At 54.5% G+C, this 17,327-nt stretch overlaps 7 protein-coding genes across 7 annotated transcripts; 3 read left to right on the top strand and 4 right to left on the bottom strand.

Annotated features, from left to right (window-relative positions):
• Positions 1 to 312: 312 nt before the first annotated feature.
• Positions 313 to 1,331, top strand: E0L32_000846 (uncharacterized protein; the record flags this gene model as incomplete). The annotated part of the gene is made up of 3 exons (XM_031143327.1): positions 313 to 373; positions 449 to 748; positions 820 to 1,331. The coding sequence occupies 3 exons, from the start codon at positions 313 to 315 to the stop codon at positions 1,329 to 1,331; spliced, it is 873 nt and encodes a 290-aa protein (XP_030994380.1).
• A 572-nt stretch (positions 1,332 to 1,903) lies between these two features.
• E0L32_000847 (uncharacterized protein) lies at positions 1,904 to 2,484 on the top strand (the record flags this gene model as incomplete). Its single annotated transcript, XM_031143339.1, has 2 exons — positions 1,904 to 1,949; positions 2,060 to 2,484. 2 exons carry the CDS (start codon positions 1,904 to 1,906, stop codon positions 2,482 to 2,484), a joined length of 471 nt encoding a protein of 156 aa, XP_030994381.1.
• Positions 2,485 to 4,014: 1,530 nt separating this feature from the next.
• E0L32_000848 (uncharacterized protein) lies at positions 4,015 to 5,956 on the bottom strand (the record flags this gene model as incomplete). The annotated part of the gene is made up of 5 exons (XM_031143349.1): positions 4,015 to 4,495; positions 4,714 to 5,298; positions 5,371 to 5,458; positions 5,518 to 5,570; positions 5,625 to 5,956. The coding sequence occupies 5 exons, from the start codon at positions 5,954 to 5,956 to the stop codon at positions 4,015 to 4,017; spliced, it is 1,539 nt and encodes a 512-aa protein (XP_030994382.1).
• Positions 5,957 to 6,515: 559 nt separating this feature from the next.
• Positions 6,516 to 8,053, bottom strand: E0L32_000849 (uncharacterized protein; the record flags this gene model as incomplete). Its single annotated transcript, XM_031143360.1, has 3 exons — positions 6,516 to 7,529; positions 7,590 to 7,705; positions 7,765 to 8,053. 3 exons carry the CDS (start codon positions 8,051 to 8,053, stop codon positions 6,516 to 6,518), a joined length of 1,419 nt encoding a protein of 472 aa, XP_030994383.1.
• Positions 8,054 to 8,699: 646 nt separating this feature from the next.
• On the bottom strand, positions 8,700 to 10,466 carry E0L32_000850 (uncharacterized protein; the record flags this gene model as incomplete). The annotated part of the gene is made up of 1 exon (XM_031143371.1): positions 8,700 to 10,466. The coding sequence occupies one exon, from the start codon at positions 10,464 to 10,466 to the stop codon at positions 8,700 to 8,702; it is 1,767 nt and encodes a 588-aa protein (XP_030994384.1).
• A 2,273-nt stretch (positions 10,467 to 12,739) lies between these two features.
• On the top strand, positions 12,740 to 13,190 carry E0L32_000851 (uncharacterized protein; the record flags this gene model as incomplete). Its single annotated transcript, XM_031143382.1, has 2 exons — positions 12,740 to 12,838; positions 12,915 to 13,190. The coding sequence occupies 2 exons, from the start codon at positions 12,740 to 12,742 to the stop codon at positions 13,188 to 13,190; spliced, it is 375 nt and encodes a 124-aa protein (XP_030994385.1).
• Positions 13,191 to 13,678: 488 nt separating this feature from the next.
• On the bottom strand, positions 13,679 to 17,228 carry E0L32_000852 (uncharacterized protein; the record flags this gene model as incomplete). The annotated part of the gene is made up of 9 exons (XM_031143393.1): positions 13,679 to 13,732; positions 13,789 to 13,943; positions 14,012 to 14,342; positions 14,406 to 14,551; positions 14,605 to 14,859; positions 14,911 to 15,540; positions 15,598 to 15,746; positions 16,923 to 17,146; positions 17,193 to 17,228. The coding sequence occupies 9 exons, from the start codon at positions 17,226 to 17,228 to the stop codon at positions 13,679 to 13,681; spliced, it is 1,980 nt and encodes a 659-aa protein (XP_030994386.1).
• Between the last annotated feature and the right edge of the window lie 99 nt (positions 17,229 to 17,327).

The raw sequence follows: 17,327 nt of genomic DNA on the forward strand, positions 1-17,327 counted from the left end.
TCCGAGTTACTGGAAAGAGTGTATTGCAGGTCGTACGGGTGTCAATTGTCGAAGTAGCATTATTCGTTCTGCGGGGTGAGGGGCTCTCATGAGTCGAGTCATTTGTCAGCTACTATCACTATCAGCGATTAGGAATTACATCATCATCATCCCGAGATATCAGATGTTACATAAAGGCGACTCAATTGAATGTTAGTCTTTAAGATATCAGTGAGGTTTCCAGTCTTTTGTGGCCGTGCACATCAGTAGTGCAAGCACATTTCTCCTCGAAAAGGACAGACAAGCTCTCGTATTCATTGTCACTCTCTCACCATGCCCTACGCTCGAGTCGGGGTTGTGACGGGCGCCAACAAGGGCGTTGGCAATGCGATTGGTACGCAAGCAGTCGACCCTTGCAAGCTATGTGTCGATGAGACAACTAACGTGACTATCTCTTAACTACATGTAGTTCGGCAACTCGCCCTGCAATATCCCAAGTCGCGCCTCAACTCTGGTCCATTCTTGATCTACCTCACTGCGCGCGATCAGACAAGAGGCGAGGAGGCGCTGGAATCCCTACGCCAAGATCCCCAGCTTTCCCAGGCCGGTGCATTGTCTTCTGCCGGCGGTCTCTCAGAGATCAAGTTTCACTCTCTCGACATCGCCAGCTCGGGGAGTATCAATGCGTTCAAAGAGTTCATCAAGAAGGAGCACCCGGAGGGCATCGACTTGCTGATCAATAATGCCGGCATCGCCATGCAAGGCTTTGGTATGTAACTAACATGTGTGTACGATGACAAATTCATACCTGGGCAAATCTTCTAACTAGTCCCAATATAGATACGAATGTGGTCAAGACGACCTTGCGGTGTAACTACTACGGCACGCTGGAGATGGTCAACACCTTCCTGCCGCTCATGAAGCCGCTTCCGACCAGCCGCATCGTCAACGTCGCCTCCATCTCAGGCGCCCTGGACAAGTACTCGCCGCAGCTGGTGGAGCGCTTCCGCGCCGCCCGCACCGTCGCCGACTCGACCGCCCTCATGGAGGACTTTACCGACGCAGTCATCCGCGGCAAGGAAAAGGACGAAGGGTGGCCCAGCGCGGCCTACGCCGTGTCCAAGGCCGGCGTGATCGCCATGACCGGGGCCGTCGCCGCCGCCGAGGCGCAGAAGGACAACGGCGTGGTCATCAACTCGTGCTGCCCTGGCTGGGTCGTCACGGACATGACAAGGGGCAAAGGAGTCAAGACTCCGGATCAGGGAGCCCAGACGCCCGTCATGCTGGCCTTTGGTGACGACGGCGGGCAGACGGGGCTCTTCTGGCGTGACGAGAAGGTCCTGGACTGGTAGGGACTCAGAAGTCCACCCCTGAATACAGTCCTTCAGCTGTAGCGCAGCTGTTCGTGATCTTGGCAATGATTGGCTCGGCAGGAGGTCTGTGGGCGCAGCTAGAGATCTGGCCTAACCATTTTGTCATCATCACTTGCTGCGGGTATTGACATCCGCGATTGGGCCAGCACTACTTGTACGTGTCAATGACTGCCCCTAAGATGGCAAAGCAAATCAGGGGCCTGTAAGTAAAGCTGCTTGGAAAGTTCACCTCTTCTTACCAGTGCGTGACGTTTCTCAATGTACTCTCGAAGCTGCCAGGTGCCAAAGGGAGAGCTCCAGCTCAAACCCAGAAGTGGACACGCCTCGGCAACTGTGGTTTCATGATGTCAAGCATATCGAGATGAACCCACATCCTCCACACTAGCTGCGCTCCATGTGGATATCGTCTTGACGTACCTTAAAGAGCTCAGCTCCCTTGCTATGGCCTGGCTTAAGAATAAGAAGACCTCCCCTAGTCCAGATCTCTTTCTCCTACACCATTTGACCCTTCTCATCACGACCCGGCTCATCCAGAGATTCCAACCGCCATCATGTCTACCTCCCCCATCGGCTTCACCACCATGCCCAAGCTCCTCCGTAAGTACCGCACCGCGAGTCGCGCCGCGCCGCTCGCACGGCTTCTGCCTCCTCGGTAGTTCCCGGCTAACCCTCCCCCCCCCCCCCCCCCCCCCCCCCCCCCCCCTTAGCCGTGACGGGCTCCTTCGCCCTCCCCTTCACCGCCTACTTCACCCTCCTCTCGCTGCGCGTCGTCCGCCAGCGCCTCAGCAGCAAGAAGTATCTCGGCGACTCCTCCGGCGCCGCCGGCGCCGCGGCCGACCCCTCCTCCGACGCGCTCTACGTCGCCTGCCGCGCCCACAGCAACTACGTCGAGGGCGTGCCCCTCGCGCTGCTGCTCGCCGCCCTCGCCGAGCTCAACGGCGCCAACCGCCGCGCGCTGACCGCCGCGCTGAGCGCCCTCTTCGTCTTCCGCGTCCTGCACAGCGAGGCCGGCATGTTCCTCAAGGGCGCCATGGGCGGCGGCCGCCCGCTGGGGTACTTTGGCGGCCTGGGCGTGACGGCCGGGCTCGCGGGCTATGCTGCGTATCTGGTCAAGGGGTACTGGGGCTTTTAAAAGGTGTTGAGAGGATCGGTGCATACATCGTTGCAATGCAAATGACATGAAAGGATGGAGTTCAGAAAGAGACTACTAGGTAGTCAAAAGGTTGAATAAGCGTCATCTTCTATCTCGAAATCACTAGGCCACTAGTTCGTATCTCTGGATGCAAAGCCAAGGGAAAGAGCCAGCACCGAGAATGCTAGAATATCCCATCCTTCATTCTTCCAGATCTCCAAAGAATGTCCGCACATCCTGCACGTAGAGGCCGGATTCGTGTTCCGCGAGGAAGTGGCCGCCGAAATCCCGCCGGCTCCGGAATGTCAAATTGGTCAGGCGCTCGATCCGGCTTCGAGGCTATCACGTTTGTCAGCATCAATCTCTTTCATCTATCAGAGAAGCGACCGCTTACCGCGAGAGGAAAACTTTGAGAGAGACTCGAACAGCCCATTAATCTTTCTCCGTTCGTCACAGGTAGACAACCATCCGTGGAGCATGAGAACGATTCGACCAAGTAATCTCGAACGGCCTGGTCTTGTTGTCGAGTTAGATGCTTAGTAGTAAGCTCTCCATCAGGACCGACAAAGAAAATCCCTCAAACTCGAGTGCTGCAGTCGGTATGTGCGAGCTTTTCTGACCCGGTGGTTTTGTAGAGGTATTTGCATCTAAAGAGGCTCTTCTTGGGGCGGTTGATAGTTCTTGAAGTCTTGACTGGTGATAGTGAGATTTTGGCTCGTCTCTTTCTCACTGGTGTGCATTGTAGAGTATGGTGTTTGACCGGGGTGTCACCAGACTTGACTGGACGACTTCTGTTCTGAGGTTCCATCTTGTCTTTCAGAGAGCCGGGATTGCCTGAAGCCATTTCCTTTGGTGAAGCAGGATAGAAGCCCAACAACGGGTCACGAAAGCAACGTGAAGCAGCCCAAGGGCAAGCCAAAGAATAAGGTCGACACAAAGTCCATCATCACAACTAGACGACAACTTACTGTCCCGTCATTCCGTAGTTATTTATTACCTAGATATGCTCCTAGTGATGAGGCAGCCAAGACCATGGAAGGCCCAACAGACGGCGCCACGACGACAAAAGGGAAGGACGAAACAAGTAGGGAAGGTCAAAACAAAAACTTGCTCACAGCACACATACTAGCGGCAACCACTGCCCACGGTCGAATGCTCTGATGATAATTTTTTACCGTCCGATTCTCGATAGTCGGCGACGATTCCACGAAAGGCTTGGGGAATTCTGATGCGACAATGGCGGCAAAAGGGCGCCGGGATCGACGGAGGTCCACGGCAAGTCCCCCAAATTGCACGACGTAAAACGGAGCACTGATGGCAACAACACGGAAACGGAGGCAGATGATGTTATTGGTGTGTAGAGCTATGCACTTTGCATCTTTGTGCGGTTTAGCTAAATCCCACCGGGTGTGCCACCCTCATGCGGCGTAGTTTCCCACACAACGGCAGCGGCGACGGTGAGTGACAACTCTCAACACCAAAAACTGGAGGTTTGGGATCACAAGCAACTTCCCCGTCCTGTTCTAATTCCTAGATGCGGTAGGTGAACCTTGGGACCGTAGAAGTCAAAATCCACGTATGGAGACATTTGTGAAGTTGCGTGCTTTCAGATTCTAAGAAAATCTGTGATTTGTTGGCAGGAGGGACGTCGCTCGCAGGAGGGTCTTCATTTGCAGGAGGGTCATCGGTCGTCTTTGCTGGGCCATCATGTAGCACAACCGGTTCGTTTGCAGGAGCTGGTTCGTCGATTTCCTGGAATGCCGCAGGAACAATCATTGTCGGCATTTGAGGTCCTGCTGTCCTCTTCTGGTATTGTTTGTCTGGCTTGTCTGCTTTCCCAGCCATTTTGACTTCGCCGTCGTCGATGCTCTCATACTCGGTGCTTCCATCCTCCTCGTCGTCGTCACCAACGTCGCCTTCTTCCTGTTCCTCTTGTTGGCTCTCTTTCTCAAATGGGTAATTGCCCCTCTGTGTAAGGGATCCCTCTGGTTCCATTGAGAAGAATTCATACCTGCCATGCCAATTAATCACCTAGTGTGTAACCTCTCGACCGCGCTTCAGCCCGTGGCCGATGAGTCAACTTATCCGGACATTACGGGTGGTACGGTGATCAAAAGGGTTAGCAGTAATGTCTTTACAAATGGCAAGAGACAAGAGCAAAGAAAGGACGTCACGTTTATTTCTCTTTCTGTAATGTAGGTCTCCGGATCCTTCCTCACGCTTCAGTACCCCAGCCCTTTGTCAATCTTGTTGATCAAGGGCTTGCCGTCGCGCATCCGCTCAAAGTTGGCCTTCATGATCTTGAGCAGCCGCTGGCTGTAGTGGTTCGAGTTGCCGCTCACGTGCGGCGTGATGATGACGTTCTTGGCCTTCCACAGCGGGTGGTCCCGCGGCAGCGGCTCGGGCTCCGTGACGTCGAGCGCCGCGCCGCGGATCAGCCCCTCGTTGAGCGCGGCGACGAGGTCGTCCGTCCTGACGATGGCGCCGCGCCCGATGTTGCTGACGAAGGCGCGGCGCGCGCTCATGGCGCGGAACTGCCGCGCGCCGATGAGCCCCTCGGTCTTGCTCGTCAGCGGCAGCGTGATGACGAGCAGGTCGAGCCCGGCGAGGAACTCGTCGACCTGGTCCGCGCCGTGGAACCAGCGCGAGGGGAAGGCGCCCTCGGGGTCGCCGAGCCCGGGCTCGCAGAAGGCCTCGTCGCGGCGGGACTCGGGCGTCGGGCGCTCGTGCAGCGTGTAGGCGTGGACGTCCATGCCGAAGGCGCGGGCGACGCGCGCGCACTGGCGGCCTATCGAGCCGTAGCCGAGGATGCCTCTGCGTTTGGAGAAGGGTTAGACGTGGGACAGTAGCATTTCCAAATGAAGATGCGGTAAGGGTTGGGCTTACGCTCGCAGACCGACGGCGTCTTCCGTGTCCACGTCGGACTCGGGCATGGTCCACTGACCGATCTTTTGGTCATCGAGGTATGCAGGTACTGAAAGGGGGGTCAGTTAGATTATTTGCGACACTGATTGAGGTCTGCGGTTGACTTACACCGGTGCTGGTGGGCGAGAAAGGTGGAAAACACCCATTCTGCTATTTGGGGTCTGTATTCGTGTCAGTCCCGTCGAGACTGAAGCTGTGACAGATCGAGTCCCTACCCGTGTGTTCCATTGGCCGTGCAAAAGTTTACCTCGTCGTGATCCTCGAAAAGCGGCAGGCCTTGTACCTGGTTGCAGCCGGCACTAGTGAGCTGCACGTATTTCAGGTTCGGGGCTTGTTCCCGTGTGGGGAAGATGTTCCACGACAGCATGGCCGTAGCCGACTTGAGCAGCTCCTTGTCCACGTCTTCGGGCAGCGTCTTGTCGTATACTTTGTTGCCGATTGGAACCACTTTGATACCGGGGCTGACCGTATCGAGAATCTCCCGGAACTCCTCGATCGGTATGTATGGCATCAGGATGAGGAGGACATCCTTCTGCGGCTGAGACATTTTGCTGGAGAGTGAGTAATGACCAGGTGTATCGTCAGAAGGCGGCGCCCAATCAGAAAGTCGAGATGAATAAATGTGGCCACGCGGAAGGAAGGGTGAGCAGTTTATTTGATGCAACCGGGCTCCGGATGGATATAGCGGGCGCCTTCACAAGTATTTGAGGGGTTTTGTTCGGACAGACGCCGATGTGAGATGCTAAAGACGCCCCGCATCCGAAACGGAAGAGGCATGTAGTTCCGAGAGTCGGAGCTGGCCCCGCGGTAGAACGGCAAAACTCCACCCACACCACCTCGACGATAACAAGATGTATCTCGTTGACTAGCCAAACAGATTGGGTTATCTGATAAACGGACACGGACGTTGGCGGTAATCTTTCCAAGCCATCGGCGCCTTCTGAAGACATGACACTAGGTCGCATCGCGAGGGCCGGATAGAGCCGCAGGTTAGTCTCGTTGGTCGATCCATGGCAAATTAATATACCTAGCATACTCAAGCAGATGAATTGCTTTCGCCAAAACAACGCTTCTTTTTAAAACCACTATCCTGTAGAGAAAAAGATTCATATTTTTGCCCAGAGTTTCCAGGAACTTAAGTGCATCCTGGCCGCTGTGTAAAAACCGCACCCGGCAAAGAGCATCGCTGCCGTGAACGCCTGCAACTTGTAGTAATCGCCTCCGTCGGCCGAGACGAGCGCGCCGCCGATCGGCCCTCCGGCCAGGGACGCCACGGCCACGAATATGTTCATGCTCCCCGTCCGAGAGCCCACCTCGTGTATGTCGGAGATCTGGGCCACGATGGCCGGGGTCAGAGACGTGAAGGCGCCAGAGTTGTAGCCAAACAGGGCCGCGAACACAAAGGCAGCGGCCTCGCCGCGCGTCGGCAGCCAGACGCCCAGGACCATGACGCCGGTCAGGGCCGCGGCCGTGAGGGATAGGTTGAAGTTGCCGCACCGGTCGGCCGCCCAGCCCATGCTGACGCGGCCGAGCGCGCTGCCGGCGTTGAACACCGACGCCAGCGCGCTCGCCATGATGGGCCGCATGCCGATGGAGGAGCCGTAAGCGATGAGGAAGGTAATGACGACAAAGATGCCCATCGAGAAGAACAAGGACGCCGCGGCCGTGAGCACGAACTCCGGGTCCCGGAAGGGCGTGACGAAGGACAGGAGCGCGAAGCCGCGCGGGTGCGGCGGGATGCGCGACCGCACCGTCAGGTTGACGACGACGAGCAGCCCCAGGAACATGAAGGCGCAGCAGCGCATGGTCCAGCCGAAGCGGATGGTCGGCATGAGCCGCTCAACCATGATGGGTAGGATGACGCCCGCGAGGCTAGAGCCGGCGGCGACGATGCCCATCGCCACGGCGCGGCGCTTCTGGAACCAGGTAGCCACGCAGCTGAAGCAGGGGTAGAGGATCATGCTGGAGCCGATGGGGCTGCAGATCCCCTGGGACAGGACGATCTGGTAGTACTGCGTCGAGACGGAGGCCATCATGATGCCGAAGACGTGCATGAAGGAGCCGAGGAGTAGGATGTGGCGGGGGCCGTAGTTGTCGAATACTCGTCCGACGATGGGGCCCTGTGGTAGAGTGTGTTAGGCCATGCCTTCGGGGTTTAGGGCTGGTTGGGCACGACTTACAGAGATGTAGATCATGCTTCCCATCAATGCAGGAATCCACGCGACAGTGCTTGGACTGTATTCGCTGAGCTGATGTGACTGGTAGTACGCCTGGAACACGCCCGAGCCTGCCGACACTCTACGGTCAATGACTTCTAAGCCCTATGGGACGTCTGATGTCAAATGGCCGACTCACAATTGGTCCACCCAAAACTGGTAAACAGCCCACATGCGGCACCGGCGACGACCAGCCAGGCACGCCAGCCGCCGTCGGGATATTTGCCAATGTCGGGCAGAGGCTCGTTCGAGACGCGCTCGTCGAAGGCCGCGCTCGGCCGCCTGGACTCTTCATCACTAGAGGGCTCGGACTCGGGATCGACGTCGGGCGGCTGATACTGCTGAGGAGTTTCGGTCTTGGTGTTCTGGGGTCCTCCCGTCTCGGCGCCCAGTCCGGATGCGGAGCTCATCGCATCCTTCTCCGTCATGACTATGGCGACGTCTCTAGGGTACGGAATGTGAAGCGCTATTCCTTCAAGGCAGACATTGGAAGACGAGGTTTATTTATTTTCGACGGATATTGATGTGACTCATGAATAGAACTCTACAGATCTCCCCTAATCCCAGCCTCGAACCAAATAAAAACAGCATGCCTACCACTGCACATCGGGAAATAATTAGCAAAGAAAATACTGTAAAAAGACCCCGTTACCGGCCCCTCCCACGAGGGTAGTGACGATGGCGCTAGGCTTGGACTGGTCACATTTAGGGAGAATTTCTATGGATGGACCGGTTCGACGGATGCACAAATTACGTACGGATATAGCAAGGCGGAGCCCCCTTCCTCGCTTCAACCTTCTTTCGTGGGGCGATGACTCTAACAAGCATCCGGCACCGCGAACCGGCGCGTGTGATGGAGCCCACTCTTGACTGAAGGGCGCGCGCAGGGGGATCCTGACTCCGGCCGGCCACGGATATCCGCAGAAACATGCAGGGCGTGTGACACAGACCGGAATCGGTCCGCAGTCCGTGAGCCATGCGCTTGTCGTTAATTAGATTTGAAAAGGTTCTCCGCGGGCGTGATGTATGTTGTTAATTCGTATATGTTATTGGATGTGGTATGCTGATCCATCGCTATGGTAAACAAAGAGCCGGCACAACCTCTCTAATGTTCCCATCGATATACGTGGCTTGCCCCTCTTCCTCCAGTTCCAACGACACCACCGCATCCAGCCCCATCCCGACCCTGATCAGCTTAGTCAAGCCACCAGACCGCTCGACCATGTTCTCGTTGGGCCACTTCAAGACACCGGGCGTCGAGTTGCCGGCCCCCAGCTCCAAGACGACGACCTGCTTCCCCGCGTTCCGCCTCTTGAACTCCCGCCACCGCTGCTCGCCCGCCGCAAACGGCCGCTCGTTGAACCAGTCGCCCGCGCGGACGCAAATGCTCATGGGGCCATGGCAGTATTCGCACAGCGGTATCTTGTTGCCAGAGGTCAGGTGCTGGGTGACGGGATCGAGGAAGGGCGTGGCCGCGTCTAGGTACGGCATCGTTGGGAAAGTCGCGTCCGGCCGGCAGTTCGCCAGGCACTGGAGCACGGCATATGTCCCCTGCGGGGTGGACAGCTTCTCCTCGCTCCAGCCGTTCGCGAGGAAGAGCCCGTCCGCGTTTGACGTTCTGACGTGCACATCGGCGGCCTGGCTCTTTAACCACGCGATCAAGGTCCCGTACACTGACGACTTCGGCCAGGACTTGATCATGTTCATATGCGTGAAGTAATAGCCCCACCGGTCCTGTTCCGAAGGCCAGCCTGCGAACCCAAAGACACTGTATAGCGTCGTCAGGTCATACTTCAGGAAGCCCGGGAAGTGCTTGGCAAAGAGTGCCGTTGAGGTATAGTCCAGGCCACTAGAGGCCGAGAGACCGGCCCCGGCACTGATGACGATGGCATCGGCGGACTTGAGCCAGCTGCGAGCGAGTTGCAGTGATGGGGACTGGCCAAGCGGACCTGATATAGGAACCGGGTCATGCGACCGTGCACCTTTGAGTAGGTCTTGGTAGATACTCGTGTCTGCATCGGTAAACGTGGTGAAAATCACATCGGTTATTGTTGAGTCACGGCCTTCCAACCACTGAGTAGTCGTTCGCACGGCGATCTCGGCGGCTTCGGAGGGAGGAAAGGCAAACAGGCCAGTTGAAACGCAGCACAGAGCGATTGCCTTTCTCGAACCCGCCACAGTCAGCAGCTCTGCTTCTCGCAGGATCGAGGTATAACAGCCCTCGAGCTGCCGCCTCTCTGTTTCAGTTGGTTTGTCTCCCTGGCGAAGCTGCGGTCCGACGGTATGTATCACATATGGTACCGGTAGATGATGGCCTCTTGTGGTGATAGCATCACCAGCAGGCAGCTCGGAAGTCCGGTCAGACATGATTTCGTAACACTCTTGGCGGAGCCCAGGCCCGGCCCAAGAGTGTATCACGTTATCGATGCAGCGATGGCTGGGCTGGAAGCATCCCAGCATCTGAGAGTTTGCGGCATTGGTTATCGCGGCGACGCCGGTCAGAGTGGTGATGTCCCCCTGCCACAGAATGAGATTGGTCTGTGTCTGCTTCTTTAGCGAGGTCACTGACTTCACCGGCTGCAGGGAATCGACGTGGGTGAGGAAGCGATGTGAATGGAGGAAAGCGTATATGCTCTGAAGATTCTCACAAATTCTGTCAGGTAGAGGGGGCTCGGGTGATCGCAGGCAGAGCAGTTGGCGCAACAGCTGCAACTGAGTTGAGGTAGGGAACTCATCAAGGGATTCGAGGTAGTAGCGCCTCTGTTGCTGATGTTTCTGCAATGCCTTGCTTTCCTTTATTAGATGCTGCAAAGCAGCCTTCAGAGATCTCGAGACGCCCATGATTATGTGGTGGAAGTCCGAAGTCAATCCAGTGGAATTGTGAGAAACCCACAACACCTCACCAAGTCTAGAATCCAGGTGGGTTGCCACACTTATCAATTCGGCGCATTTAGCGCACCAGCCGGTTATCCCACTTGATATTTAGTCAGCCTGGCCGAAGTTTTCGCTTCACTGAAGACACTCCGCAAGCCCCGTTTCGGTTGATTAATGTTGTGTACCCTTTGGCAACGGTGAACCCTTGGCAATCCATGTCTAGATGAAGACTGAGAAATTGAGATACAATCCATTATGCCTCTTGTCCCTCGCATTCGATTTGCTAACTAGTTCTGAGCTTCCATCTTCGCGTTTAATAACGCAGCCAAATCACGCGTCTCTCCAAAACGCTCATCACCCGCAATAAACGATAGCTGCTCCATCCACCATTTCCTGTTCTCTGTGGTCCATACATTACTAGCATTCGCCTTGCATTTCCCGTACACCCACCCGCACGCCTAGTTGGTCGCCAACCATGGCGCTGCAGCCGTGAGATCACCTGTGATCCTGTGACGGCCGCTCACTGGGCGCTCTTCGAGATTCGGATAGGCATATGACGACGGCAGAATATAGAGCAGTGCGGAGATAATACTGTAGTCAACCAGGTCTAGCATCTTAATGCGGGCGATGAAGGCCTGGAGCTTTTGCCAACGCATTCGGGATTCGGAGTCAGGAGTTTCGACTTCCGACAAGGGCTATGCAAGGCCTGGAAACTGGTTGGCGTTCATCACACCTTGTCAAGTAACGGGAAGTGTATGTAGCGGGTAATTACCTTCGACTTCCCTCTGGAAGCTCTGCGCAAGATAGTCCACCGAATGCGTGCCAAATGGCCATAGTGTAAACGTCCCGCCCAGAACAGGCTGATGCGAGTCATCGTAGAAGATACTGGGCGGCTAGTGCTTCGGCAACCCCTCGAGTAACTGAATGAGCTCAACAAGAGCGTTTTGCACAATGTGGCCTGGAGGATAGGCAGACAGCAGACTCATGCGATATAGGACATGAGCATAGCGACATGCCTTGATGGATTTGGCCCAAGGAGAGAGAGGTCGCCTTTCTCTTCCTCAGTGAGCTCCCTGCCCTGCAGCTTGCGAATTCGTGCAGTAACTTCGTTGACGACCCATTCATCAAACTCGGTTGCTGCCTGTGACGGCGTTGTGGATGACGGAATCGAGAATTTGCTTATATGCGAGGTCTTCTGGCTCATCAAGTCGTGGTTTCAGCATTGCAGCGTTGATGTCTTGTTCGGCCATGGCGGTTTGCAATTATGCTAGTGATATCGAATTGTCAAGGCATGTCGGTCCGACGACGCGAGCTTCATTCAATGGGTGAGCTGATAGGAGCTTTCTGTTTCAATCCCAATACTGGGGAACTTGAAACATATTTTATGGGGAATCGAATTAACAGCAATGCTATTACAGACCCCGAGCCGCGTGCTTGCCATTTCAGCCGCGCTGCTCTCCCTAATCGCTCTTCAACCTATGGCTAAGGTCGAGAGCGATCTCCAATCCTGAAGTCAATTCTAGTGTCAGAAGATCCTGCCTAGCCAGGCCACCGAGACGAAGCAATATCATCGTATCCTACGCTGCATATAAGTTAATTACCGGAGAAGGTGCGAAGTGATGTGATTACCTGTGGCTGAGCCCCCTGCAAGCTTGGCAGTTCTGATACAAAACTTCATTGAAATTGTAGTTAATGCCAAGCCGCCCTCCTGCCGCCCTCTTACGCCGTACATTGGTACTCGGTGTCAATGGCGCCTCTACGGAGAAGTCCGCGAGGCTGCGTTGACGGATCCAGGTGCCGAACTACTGAGAGCTGTTGCTGAAGACGTTGAGCATTAAAAGTTCGAAGCTTGTCCCCACTATTTACTGATGCAGGCTTACCGACACCTGAAGCAACTACATTTGCATCTCTCCTGAGCTTTTACCAAGATGTGTGAATACGAGGTACTGCCTTCATCCGACCACCTAGTGCTCTCTTGGCAGCTACCATGCTCCTCTATGCTTTCCTACACCTCCAAGTACGAACCAGGTCAAGAGAAACCCCATTGCAGAATCGCCTTTCTGTACTAGATGGAGCATGGTATGAAAGCAACGAAGAATTCATATGGGGCAGCATCCTCAGGTCTGAGAGATATATAAAGGCAGGTGTTCCTGAACCAAGTGCGATCATCCTCCAAACTACAACACCAACTCTATACACGTCCTAACCTCCATACTTTTCACACCCATCCAACCATCAAAATGAAGTTCATCGCTCTCATTGCTGCCTTTCTTCTGAGCACCCCTGTGCTCACAGCTCCGGTCGAGGCATATGCCTCCAGCTTGCAAGTCCGTAAGCCCGTGAGTTTCGAACAGACATCCCGATGCTTCCTGCCTGTTTTGGGGTACTTCAGGGCCATATTAACTTGAATTCTAGATCTCTGTTTTCTGCAAGGCCAAGGACGGGCGCAGGTTCGAGGTCAAGGCAGATGTGGCGAAATCTCAGGCACAGAAGGCTGGCCGGATTGGCGGCAAGAGAAAGAGTGGCTACCCCCACAGCGGGTTCAACCAAGGAAACCTTCCGAATTGCAACAAGACGACCCCAATTCTATCTGAATATCCCGTGCACTGGGTCGGAAAGAAGGGCCGAGTCGGCAAAAGACCGGAAGGTCTTCAGCCAGCAAGCTACTCCTCCCTGCGTTATCTTCTCTAACAGCAATGGCGGGATTGCGTACTGTGCCATCGTGACTTATGAGACAGCGACGTCCGAGAATCAGGACTCAGGTAAATTCAAAACTTGCGCCTAAGTGTAAGTACAATATTTGTTGTAACATCTCGACTTGATGCCGATGAACACACAGAGTGCTGACATTGAGATTTAGATGCTTTACCGACTCCAAACGGGTCTATTCGAACTTGAGCAGAGTCACACTCGTCAGAAACCACAATGCAAATAAGATCGGGAGGGGGGATAAAGGTTATTCAACACAAAACACCGGGAAATGGCCAGTATTTGTATTTTTTTGTAACTAGTTCGAATAGTAGACTATCATCCTAGACTTTCATTGATCCGTTTATGATCTCAGTCCTCATTTCTCCTCTCATTCGGTTGCAAAGCACATCGTCAATTTGATCACTCTACCCATTGCTCTTCAAAGGTTCGCGTGATCATATGATCGATATCGTGAGTTGTGTGGTGTCTCAGAGCTTTCTGACCCTTTCCTTCAGTTTCATAGGTAGTCCACCCTTGATACCCTGAGTATTGTATCAGCAACACCATTCTACGCAGTGTAAAAGAGGTGATAACCTACCATATTCATAGCTGCAAGAGGCTCATACGTCTTGGTGTCATTCGAGAGTATGACGTCAAAGCGTTGAAGAATGGCAGTGGTGATGGAAATGCCTTCGTACGTAGCGAGCGCCCTCCCCAAACAGCTCCGAGGCCCGGCGTTCCACGAGTGGTACTCTTCAGTCGGAAAGATTAGTCACAGAACAAGCAATCGTCCTCGATCCTCCTGCTTTGAGAAGACTTACTGAAAGGGCTGTAGGAGATGCTCTCTCCATCCTCCTTAAACCATCGGTATGGATTGAAGACAGTCGCATCATCGCCCCATATTTCGGGCATTCGTGACAGAACGTAGTTGTGATAGCTTACAATGTCTCCTCTGTTTGGCAAGGTCAGCGATAAGGGATACTTGTAGGGAACTCTGGCTCGTTCAACTTGCTTCTTGACATGACGTTCGGGCATATTGAGCTCTGGCACTGCCGGCAGGATATCGTCACCAGCAGCCTCCATCTGGCCCGCTGGAGAGACAGTGTCGAGACGGGCAGTCTCATCCCACATAGCATTCGTGAATTTCAGTTTCTGTAAATGCGGATCAGAATCTGGATTCCTGCGAAATACAAACTCTGCGAAACATCTTCATACCGATGTATCCGAGTATCCAAGGAAGGCATCTGCAAAGCCAAGCTCCGCGGCCTCAGTCCGCATCTTGTTTACAGCATCAAGGTGGCGATTATCTTGATGGTAGATCTCTTTGATAAACCAGGAGGTGGTGTAAGCAGTTGTGTCGCCTGGTTTGATAATGATCAGTATATGCCTGCGCCCAGAACGCACGAAGACTTACGACCTGCAACAAGGAAGCCGAATATCATTCCGCTCAGTCTGTATACATCAGTCGTGGACTGGATAAAGAGATCAAGGATGTCGACTCCATCGTCTGGGTTGTACTTGTAACCCTCTTTCATCGCGGTCAGTCGCTTGTTGATGATCCATTCAACTTTCTCATAGAACATTTCTGCCGCCTTGTTTGTGATCTTGTCCTCGCCGGAGAGCTTCTCAGTAATCTTCCACAGCGGATCACGCCTCCGGCGATCGAACACTGAAGTTCATTGTTAGCTTGGAAAGTGGTATGAGGTGAATGAATACATACGACCGGTAGCTTGGTCGAATGCCTTAACGTAGTCTGGTAGGGACTCGAGACACTTGGGATCATCGGACATGACATCGAGAGCCAGCTGGTCCTCATGAAAGGCGAGCCGCAGGAATAGGCAAAACAAGAAGCGGCTCATGAGCTCCTGGAAGTCAAACTCCTTCTCTTCTTTAGCCAAATTGGAGAGCAGACGCATCAGGATATCTAGCCAATGGTGCAGGGACTTGGTGATGTGGTTCTCAAAGTTCTGTTTACTAAAGGCGCGGGTCGCTGCCTTGCGTTGGACCGCCCATTCCTGACCGTCGGTCATAAAGATGCTGCCTCGGTGGAGGGTGCTGAAGGCATTGCGGGCAAACGAGCCACGAATGTAATTCTTGTGGTTGTGCTTTTGTATGTGTTCGAGATAGGTGGGGTGGTTGATGACATGCAGGCGGAAGAATGGGATGGTGATCTCGTAGGCAGGGCCATAGCGTCGATAGAGCGAGTACCATGCCTTGCAGCTGGCTTCGCCGTTGGTCTTGAGTTCCTTGGCGTTGCCCATGAAGGCTTCTCCTTTTGGGCCGGGTATCCAGTCCACATTCCTAGAGGAAGAAGTCCAGAAAGCTCTGTTGCGGTAGGTCCAGCAGAGGCCTGCACTCCTGGTAAGTAAATCCATATGATAGCTTCAATAGGACGAGGGAGACTTACCTAGGGTCACAACCAAGGTAAGGAGCCCAGCGTAGCCCAAAATAGTTGCCACTGAGGCCTGCGAAAGCAGGCCGTGGCCTTGAAGCAAAGCGCTCATATTCATGTCCTCAGTGGTTTGATGCCAGACGGGAGCTCGGGTTGAGGTCAGCCTGTGAGGGAGCCAGTTCAGGGATCGAGTGTGCAAAATGGTGTTTATCTGACATGCCACTCGCTGGTGACTTTGACCCTGGACATAACGGGAGGCGCTCAACCTTCAGTCTGTGGTGGCGGCGGGATACGAGGTTGCCCCAAGTGTGACATGTGGAGAAGCCCGTCTCCGCACCCAAAACACCGTGAGATGCCCCGCGATTCGGGAGGCTTGTTTCGTCCATGCCATGTGACATCACTCCCTGTGAACCAATCCCGTGCCTCCAATTCGCTACCACCAACAGCGCAAGGCCTGGTCAGACAGTCGGTCACCCACACCTCGGTGAAATATATGCCGAGTGCTGTGTGATTAAAGCTTGAAACCGAGATGCAAAAGGATAGGCAGGGTCGTATTGAATTACCAAGTCAGCATAGGGGTGGATCTTACTTGATTGAGAGGCTTATCACTAACAATTAATCAGACACACTCCATTCACATGAAATACTTGGTAAACTGCTTGTCTTGTTGATAAAACAACCTCGATATAAACAATGGCTTCTATTTTGGATAGTCTCTTACCCATGGCGATGTCATTCTGTTGCCGTGTTGAGCACTGAGTGTGAAGTGCAGTTCCCAAGAGCTTACACGCCATCATCGAGAACGACATGGCCTACCTCTCGGCATCACGAGTTTCCATCCTTTTCTAGGGATAGAAAGCTCACTCGCCACGAGCGACGGATGAAAAAGCACCACTGTCAGCGCCGCTTCCGGACCAGCGATATGGTCAGGGCCACGTTCCGGCCCCTTTGCTACACCGAGGCATCGAGCATAATCTGGTCTGACAGTAATCCTGAATTGGAAATATCCTGATCCTGGACGTGATCGAGCCTCGAGATCACTCCGCATGTACCCATCCTGCCCCAACCTCGCTCAACATCCGTAGATCCGATGTTCACTGGCGGCACTTTCTCGGGGCTGGTCGGCACAACTTGATTCTCTTCACAACCAGGCCTATAACAAGTTTTGTCTCCTTGTCGGGACATCTGCAAGCGACTCGACGACAAGCCAGACGTCCTCGACCCCCGGAAACTCGACATTCACAACTGCGGCACTATCATGCGCCACAAGCTTCGTTTCCCATGCTAGGTTTGACAGCGGTGGCTTAGCAGGATAGGACATGGAGGTCTCCAATGCGAACCTAACCTGCAGCAGGACCTCCCTCAACTCGCAGAATCGTGGTCCCTTCCAGCCCGACACGCCACCCGAGCTCGTCTGGGGGTTTGATTCCCCGCGTCCAAGTACAAGGCCATCTCGAACCCACTGCTCCTCCTGTCCCACGCAGGCATCCCCATCAGCAATGGCCAGCGGGTCCACGCGTCCGTCTGGATCATCCTGCCTACCGTGTCCAGAGCCCCGGGCTACCTATCCCTAATCGTCGGCAGGTCTATTGGCGTGACAAAAGTCGTACCGCGTTCACGCTGTCATGCGATGACGTCGCGGTCATGGTGCAGATGACCTCTGTGGGCACCATCGCGCCCTCCTAGCGGTAGCGACGTCGATGCCCCTGCAGGGTAGTACTGTCATGGGCGGCGCGTGGATTCGT

The sequence above is a fragment of the Thyridium curvatum genome (genome assembly GCF_004353045.1).
Source record: "Thyridium curvatum strain D216 chromosome Unknown NODE_3_length_876553_cov_77.224826, whole genome shotgun sequence".
In the NCBI taxonomy this organism is placed as follows: Eukaryota; Fungi; Ascomycota; class Sordariomycetes; order Thyridiales; family Thyridiaceae; genus Thyridium; species Thyridium curvatum.